The sequence below is a fragment of the Diabrotica undecimpunctata genome, unplaced genomic scaffold, assembly GCF_040954645.1.
Source record: "Diabrotica undecimpunctata isolate CICGRU unplaced genomic scaffold, icDiaUnde3 ctg00002210.1, whole genome shotgun sequence".
Lineage (NCBI taxonomy): Eukaryota > Metazoa > Arthropoda > Insecta > Coleoptera > Chrysomelidae > Diabrotica > Diabrotica undecimpunctata.
Genome location: NW_027313322.1, coordinates 12,891 through 22,312, shown reverse-complemented (window position 1 = coordinate 22,312; position 9,422 = coordinate 12,891). Strand labels below are relative to the sequence as shown.

Sequence of the window (9,422 nt, the reverse complement as noted above, 5' to 3'; positions counted from 1 at the left end):
CGCGCTATCTCAGAGTGTTGTTTTCGTCTTATACAAAGAGGAGGTTCGTTAGCTTCGCAATAAAGATTATCTACAGGACTAGATCGAAACGCGCCAATACAAAGACGAAGGGCTGTGTTGTGAATTGAGTTTGGAAGGTTAATATATGTTTTGGAGGTGGATATATATATGTGACAACCATAATCTAGCTTGGAGCGTATAAGTGATCTGTATATTTTAAGAAGTGAGTTTTCGTCAGATCCCCAATAATGATGTGATAGAGTTTTTATTATGTTTAGTCTTATGTACGTTTCTCCTTTTATTGCAAATATATGTTGCTTCCAAGTTAGTCGTGAGCCAAACGTTAATCCGAGAATTTTGCTTTGTTTAACAACAGGAAGAGGGACATTGTTGATCAAAATAAGTGGGGATGGAGAAGGGGGACGTCTACTAAAGTTTATAATTTTAGATTTTACATAGGATAAAGATAACCCCATGTCACCAGTTTTTTAAAAAGTGTGTCAACAGCAGTTGAATAAGCTTCAAAAATTTTTTAAATTATTTTTTTTTCGAAACTAATTTACAACTTTTAAATTATAGTGAGTGAAAATAGATTTTTAGAGTTGTAGATTTTATAAGGTCGGTCATAATAAAGAAATAAGATCCAAGGAATTCTCAATCAAATAGGTGTAACGAACAGCACCTTTAAAGATTTTCATCTTGGTCAACTAACAGATAAACCAAGACCTTTCATAGTCGCATTTAATGATTCAGCAATAGTGATCTCATGTTTAAAACATCGTAGATCTTTAATGGGTTCTAATTTGCGCATTGGAGCTGATCTTACATCTTCACAGCGTGAGAAAATGAAGGCCATTTATCAGGATTTAGAATTCAGAAAAACACAGGGTGAGAATTACTTGAAGGTCACGGTATGTTGCCGATATGTGCACTAAACTTCAGAATTTCAGACATGCTGTGAGTCTCTCTAGTTATGATGTTATTGTTATCATTGAAACATGGCTTACATGTAGAATCTTAGAATCTGAATTGGGATTGAGTGACTTTAATGACTTCACCGTAAAGAAACGGAAGCTTGAGTACTTCGGACATGTCATGAGGCATACTAAGTACCGGCTGCTACAAATAATAGTCCAAGGAAGAATCGACAGTAGGAGGGGACCGGGAAGAAGACGACACTCATGGATGCATAACCTGCGACAATGATTCGGACTAACATCGACCGAACTGTTCAGAGGTGCCGTAAACAAAGTCAAAATAGCCTTGTTAATAGCCAACGTCCGAAACGGATAGGGCAAAGGAAGAAGAAGAAGACTTTAATGTGTATAGACATGATAGGAACACTCAAACTAGTTCAAAGACTCGTGGTTATGGTGTTCTTATTGCTGTTCATAAGCGCCTTTATTCAATGTTGGTTAGGTCTATCGATTCCTCTGTGGAACATGTTTTTACACAGGTAATATGTGACAAAAAAAAGTTTGTCATTGGTGCTGTGTATTTGTGTTATTTGTTTGAACTTATCTCTAGACATAGCAGCTGGTATTAAAGGACGACAGTAAGCAATATCGTCACACTAAAGTATATCGATCGCCTCTTTCGTTCCATGAAAAGTTCTAAGTATAAACAATACTCAAATATAAGCTTGAATCTCTACTGACTCAACGCAAACATATCTGGAAATAACAGAAGGAAAGCGTCACGAAAGTGGTATTTCTACTGATCGTCCTCCTATTGAAGAGCCGTATCTTGTCGTTTTTTCTACACTATTTGTTGTCATTTTGGCATAGATGATTGTTCCATTCTACTCTTCTATTTCTTACCTAGAGCTTGATGTTCTCCACCCTGATCTACGTCGTATATCTGTACTTTTAGCTCTGTCCCATAGTATTTTACCATCAAGTGTTTGCATCTGTTCTATTTCTAAAATCTTTTGCGTTTTCTTTGTGTCTGGTCGTGTTTCTGCCGCGTATTGGTCTGATGACTGTTTTGTAAATTCTGCATTTTATGTCTTTTTCGATATTTTTATTTTCCATATTGTTTCATTCAGGCAACCTGCGGTTCTGTTTGCTTTATTCACTTAATCTTTCACTTATATTTTGAGCTTTCAGTAGCTTTAAATTGGTGCAGCAATTATTGTTCCCTGAAAGTTTATTGTACTTATTTACTAACAGCATCCACAATATAGAATTTTGTTTAGACATAAAATAATCAATAATACGCTTTAATTTTGTAGTTTTTTATTTTCGTGTACAAACTAACATTTTTCTTTAATTTTCCTGTGCTAAAAACTCAAATGGATACATTCACTGTAAGCCTCAAATAAAAGCAAATCTCTTACCCACATTTTATTAATAAAACTTTTCAATTATTAAAGAATCTCTCAATTACATCAGGCACTCAGTCGCCGAACTCTTGCAGATATCCTGAGAACGTTACATTAATTTTGCACATCAAGGGGTTTTCAAATTACATCAGCGTCATCCTCAGTTACATTGTCTCGACGGTTGAACTAACAAGTGGTTTTCTCAAAGAAGATTGGATTTGCATAGATGAAAGGAATAGTGCACCGGTTCTTGTATTATACAGACAATTTCTTATTATCTATTCTGTTATGAAGACCTACAACTAAGATTACCAAGACCTTGTTAAATGGAGGGTTGGATAAGAATAAATTATAAAAGATCCGATTAAATATAAATACTGAGAATACTATGAACGAGCAAAGACTTAATCTAGAACAAAATAGTGAAAAATTAGATATGAATTACAGTCGAAACTAAAAATTGGTTAATTTCCATTTGAAAATGAATATCAAGAAGACATACAGATTCTCGTTCTAACCTCCGAACAATAAACATATCAGCAATTAGCGATAATTGATATTTAACATTAGCTTGTTAGTTTGGACAAAATAAGAAATTTTTTTTGTTTCAAATGTAGAATTTTGTTTATATTTAAAATTTAGACAAAGGTGCAGTGTAAAAGTGTTACTTCTTCTGGACTAAAAATTGTAAGTTTGACTTTCCTATTTCATCTATAACAAATCAAGGGTAAACAATTATTTCGCCGATTTGGCGTGAGGTTTATTACTTGTTCCTTCCAGTAATGATCCATTATAAGCACCAGGGCCGTATTCAGGTTACTTAGACCAAGCATGGAAATGGATTCAGCAGCGGGAACTTCCACCATGGAAAGTTCTGGCAATCTACTTGTAAATCAACCATCAAAATTATATTTTACAGCTCTTGATCAACCTACAAATAAATTTCCAAACGAAAAACAAGCAATTCTACTTCTTTTTCTTCTTCTGGTTCCTATCCGTTTCGGATTTTGGAAATCATGACCTTGCTCGCTGCGGCTCGAAACAGCTCCGTTGAGGTTTTCTTAAACCATGTTCTTAAATTCCGCAGCCATGATATTCTCCTTCTACCGGGTCTATTCTACTTTACTCACTCCCAAACTCTAATATTGAAGTTTACCTTAATGCAGTAACTTGTAAAGTGGATCCCAAAAAAATACATTCTATTTCTAAAATTATAAACGATCGTATTTGTTTCTTCTTTATTAGTGAACAAACAGTCGACGAGTTTCTAGCAAACGACAATGGAATTGTAGTAATTAATCAAGAACGTATTCAAGCCCGAAGACTAATAACTCCAAATGAACGATTGATTATTTCCAACGTATCTCCATGTATTCCGCACAGCATTATAGCAGAACATTTGAAAAACTTAGGTATACATCTAATAACTCCAATTGACTTTCTCAGGATAGGAACTTCAAATCCAGCATTCAAGCATATCTTGAGTTTTCGACGATACACTTTTATAGCGCCAACTAACTTAGACAAGTTAGTTGTAATTCACATTAAATTCAACATTCAACATGTGTATTTTTTATAAATATGACGTAAAATGGTAGAAAGATTAGGCAATTGAGGTCAGTTTTAGACGCGAATAAGAGTAAAATGGATTTGAATTATTTAAATAATAATAAGAGTAATATAATCAGAAAGGGTAGCTACCAGAAAAAATGTATATTCTCGTAAAATGTTAATATTACAAAAATTCACATTTAAAAATGGAAAAATTAATATAAAGTGTATTCTGCAATGTATAAGATATTTTCAAAAATATGTTTAAAAACATGCCACTGTGTATTTTTTCAGTGTACCCCCGAGTGATCTTCTTCTCCGGTTAGGCGAGCACGATCTTTCTACCGAATCAGAACCGTATCTGCATCAAGAAAGAAGGGTTCAAATAGTAGCCTCACATCCCCAATTCGATCCTCGTACATTCGAGTACGATTTAGCACTACTAAGGTTTTACGAGCCTGTCACGTTCCAACCGAATATCTTACCAGTTTGTGTTCCGCAATCCGATGAGAATTTCGTTGGAAGAACTGCCTATGTAACGGGTTGGGGAAGGTTATATGAAGGTAAGAACGGTCATCTTAAAGTTATATTTTAAAAGAATGTATCAGAACTGCAATAAAAATCATATTTTCTTACTCTAATGTATTTTTTAAAGTTAATAATGTTATTTGATCTTTTAGATGGTCCCCTACCGAGTGTCCTACAAGAAGTGTCCGTTCCTGTGATCAACAACACGGTCTGCGAATCGATGTACCGAGCTGCGGGCTATATCGAACACATCCCACACATCTTCATTTGCGCCGGCTGGAGACGTGGCGGCTTCGATTCCTGCGAAGGCGATTCAGGCGGTCCGATGGTTATCCAGCGACAAGATAATCGCTTTTTACTGGCTGGTGTCATTTCCTGGGGCATCGGCTGTGCAGAGCCGAACCAACCCGGCGTTTACACTAGGATAAGCGAGTTTCGAGACTGGATCAATCAGATTTTACAATTTTAGATAGTTTTCGATCTCGCGAACGCAAATTTATAGAAATATTTTTAGAGAGCATTTCCCAAATTTTTAAAAATAAACAAATTTGTTCGTTAAATTCAAGACTATATATACCTATATATGTGTATTAAACTGCAAATTTTTAAACGAGTTTAGTCAAAATATTTTAATATGTTAGGAGTTACGCAAAAAACAAAACCCTAAAATGTTAATACACTCCAGTCGTCACAGACGAAAATGCCACTGAACCTCTAAAAATCATACGAACAAGCTGAATTTTGACGTGATTGTCAATTTTACGACGCCAATAAAGATGCAAAAAAGCTTATCACTTTTATTCCGCGCTTTCCCCTAAAATCGTCCTCGTAGAGGGGGAAAACGGAAAAAAACGATTTATCAAGAATTTGTAAGCCATAGAAAAAGCATTTTTGTGTAAAATAAACCGTTTTCTCAGAAACAACGCTTGAAGCGATCAGCGATTTGTGATTTTCGCGCGTAACTTTCAGCGAATGTCAGTTACGCGCGCGCAATCAATGTTCAATAAAATTTGTATTAGCTCTTCTTCTTCATCTTTAGGTGCCGTCTTCTTAGCAAAGGTTGGCGATGACCTCTGCAAAGTCTTCCCTATTTTGGGCTTTCCTTATTAAACTTTGAAAGTCTAATCCTGTCCAATCTTTGATGTTGCGCAGCCAGGTCATTTGTCGTTTACCCGGGCCGCGTCTGCCTTCTATTTTCCCTTCCATAATAAGCTGAAGGAAGTTATACCTGTCGTGTCTAAATATGTGTCCAAGATAAGACGTTTTACGCTTCTTGACAATTTCTGTGAGTTCACGTTCTCTATTCATACGTCTTAAAACTTCTTCATTTCTAACGCGGGCGGTTCATGGAATTTTCAGCATACGACGAAATATCCACATCTTAAAGCTCTTTAAACGTCGTAACGAGCTGACTGTTAACGTCCAAGCTTCCACGCCGTGTAATAGTACACTATATACATAACACTTTATCATGCGGTATCGTAGGGACAAATCAAGATTACGGGTAGTGAGTAACTGTAGCATCTTTAAGAAGGTGTTTCTTGCCTGTTCTATTCTACATTTAACCTCTTGTTCTTGGTATAAGGTTTCATGTATCCAACAGCCTAGATACTTAAACTTTTTCACTTGTTCAACTAGATTGTTGTTGACTAGTATGTTTATAACTGGTGTGTATGTTTTTTGAAATTACCATTGTGTTAGTTTTTTTTACATTCACCTTAAGGCCGTATAGTTCTCCTTCTCGCACTACTTTGGTTAACAGAATGTGTAGTTCTTCTTCACTGCCAGCAATCAGTACTGTATCATCGGCATACCTGATATTGTTCACGATTTCTTCATTAACTTTTATTCATTCTTGTGCTACATTTACAGCATGGGCAAAGATGTCCTCTGAGTACAAGTTGAATAATAATCGTGATAGTATACAACCTTGTCTAACTCCTCTTTGGATGTTTATGGTTTTTATATTTTTTAAGCCGTATTTTATTTCTGATGTTAAGATGGGCAAGTCGTTATTTTCGATGTTTGTTTGTCTATCAATATTTATTGTTCTATCGTCTGAGAATAGATTGTGTATGTATTAGCTCGACGGTAAAAATTCGATATCTTTTGATACGAGTGTTCTATCAACAAAAATCAATATGATATAGAGTGCAGCTTTCTTATGCAATTTTTGTATTTTGCCGCAAATAAACTCAGTTTTTATAAATGTGTTAAATATATAACCATGGCGCGATTTTTGCCATTTTCTATGATTCTCATAAGATCAGTACAATTTATTGCTTTTATTGATTGACCCCTATAAAGTTTTGATTACTAGAGACCAATCTTTAAAACTGTAGTCTGAAATTTTAATTTTGTATTTTGGCAACAAATGTGAGGCATTTGAAATATGCTTAAAAAACGCTGAATTTAAACTTTCACCTTACAAACGATCTAAAACGGTTAAAGCTGTTCTTTTTTAACTACTCGAGTACGTTTTTTTAAATTACGTAACTTCTGCTACAATTTTCATCCAAAACCGTTTGTTTGAAGCATTTTCCATGAGGTGCGATCGTTTGTAATGTAAAAGTTTAAATTTTGCGTTTTTTATTCATATATAAACGTCTCGCATTTTGTTGTCACAACTTAAAATTGAAATTTCATGTTATAGGTTTATAATATTGGTCTCTAAAAATGAAAATTTCACTACGACTGGTCAATGAAGGTAATACCTTTTATTAAAGTCACGAAAATCTTTAAAAATGTCAAAAATTGCGTGATGTTTAAATATCATTTTGATTTTTGTCGATAAGACACTCTGTTTTATCGACTCTCCTCAAAAAACTCCGATCATCATAAAAAAAATATGTAAAAATATCTGATTATAAAATATAAATCAAATATGCTAAAATATATAAAAATGATAATACTTTCTAACCCAACATGTAAAAATTGATGTTCATAAATTTACTTATATATAACAATAGTGAAAAATATAGAAATATTAAAATTAACTGCAAAAAAATGAATATATTGAAATACATAAAAATAGTATTTAATTAAGATTGTATATTTACTACCAAACCAAAATTCTGAGCTCAATTCTTCAAATAAAACAAGTAACATGGCGCGAATGTGTAACGATAAGACTAAAAAAGTGTTTGAAATACTATTATAAAAATAATACCTTAATCAACCATGGGAGCTTATCGTCTATGCTTCGCCTAGCTCAGCGTCTTTTCTTAAACTATGAATGAAATGATGTACCCTTAGCTGGTAGCAAATAAAACAATTATTTAACTAATCATGTTTATTTAAGACAAAACATATTTAAACAGCAAAAACAACCCTGCCAATTCTTTACATTAAATAAATTTAAATATACTTATGGCATCGATGGGCTGCTTGCTATTATATTTGTGTGGCCTTCCAATTAGGTGGTTAGGTCCTCCTGACAGCTGCAGTTATTCTATATTATATTTGTGTGGCCTCTTAATTAGGCAATTAGGTCCTCCAATAAAGTGTTTCAGAAATATCCCATAAAACCAATAAAGTTTCAGAAATATCCCATACGTTCTCCAATAAAGTCTTCAATATACCAACAACCCTATTATACAGAGTATAAAAAACGAACTAGAAAAATTTCGATCATTAGGAAAGGAAGCGGCTTTTATTTGGATACCTTCACATACAGGTATTTACGGAAATAAAAAAGCAGACCAACTGGCTAACAAAGTCGAATGAACTCAAAACATCCTGCAAAATTGAAGACATATTCGTACACCGATCTAAAAAACCTGGTTAAAATCCACTGTATTAATACTTGGAAAATTATTGGGAAAAATTAGGTACTAAATTAAATGTAATTTGCCCAAAAATAACTGATGTCCTGGAGACTCCTTTAAACAGAAGAAACCAAGTCATTATTAATCGTTTAAGAATTGGCCATAATGCCTTAACACACAAATACCTAATAACAAAACAACCACTACCTAACTGCTCCAGCTGCTCTAACCCAGTGACTGTGAAACACATCCTGCTTGATTGCCCTCAATTCAAGGAAAAAAGAAGATCCCACGGATTCACAGATGATGATCTCAAGACAGTTCTCATCAAAAAAATTTCGACAGTGTTAAGCGATTTAAAAGACATCAAGTTATTCAATTTTATTTAATGTAATATTTCATGTATTTATTATATCCACTAATAACCCTGCGCGGTTGATGTGGTTTTGTGTTAAAAAAAAAATACAGCCAATAAACTAAAATATTAAACAGCCTGTATTAGAGAAACATCAAAGTAAGTTTAACTTCCTTGCCAATTATTTTACAAAATTATAATTAAACAAATAGCAAATGGCAAGGATAAAATGAAATAGAATTACTATTAAAATTAGGTAAATTCTGTTAGATTTCTACATGCACAAAATTGAAAAACGTGGCTTTAAAAGAAGTAAGATTATAAATATTGAAAAATGCTGTCAGAATTATAAAATATACATTACAATGAAAGACCATAAAATAAAGCTTATAATAATTTTTGCCTCCTTTTATAAATTTCAATTATAGACAAAAAAAATAATATCCCACCATATTAGAAAAGCTGATTGACAGAAAGTAAGTGGAAGACTGCAATGAAGTTAGCACAGATGTCATAGGACGTTTGCCTATGATGGAATTAGCTCTTGTGTCAACATAGAACAAAATATTTAGTCTACCGGCAAAGAGAGAGAAGGCACATATTTATTCTACCGGAAAGAAAGAGAAAGAGGGAGCCAACTACTTTTTGAAGAAAAAATAGTAAAAAAGAAACTAAATGTAAAGGAATTAATAAATTAATAAAGAAATTAATAAATTAATAAAGAAATTAAAATAAAATAATTATTTAAATATAAATTAATAAAGATATGACGTTTATAACGTTACAGTGTTTTTGTCGATCGCCATTTACTTCAAGCGTTGCTTCTGAGAGAACAGTTCATTTTACACAAAAAGTGCCAATAAAAATTTTTGCACAGCCACATTTTTTATTTAAAACA

At 33.4% G+C, this 9,422-nt stretch overlaps 1 protein-coding gene across 1 annotated transcript; it reads left to right on the top strand.

The window, feature by feature from the left end:
• Window positions 1–3,568: 3,568 nt before the first annotated feature.
• Window positions 3,569–4,871, top strand: LOC140431887 (serine proteinase stubble-like; the record flags this gene model as incomplete). The annotated part of the gene is made up of 3 exons (XM_072519759.1): window positions 3,569–3,850; window positions 4,169–4,437; window positions 4,555–4,871. Coding segments are annotated over 3 exons (868 nt in total), but the record flags the coding sequence as incomplete, so codon positions are not given.
• Between the last annotated feature and the right edge of the window lie 4,551 nt (window positions 4,872–9,422).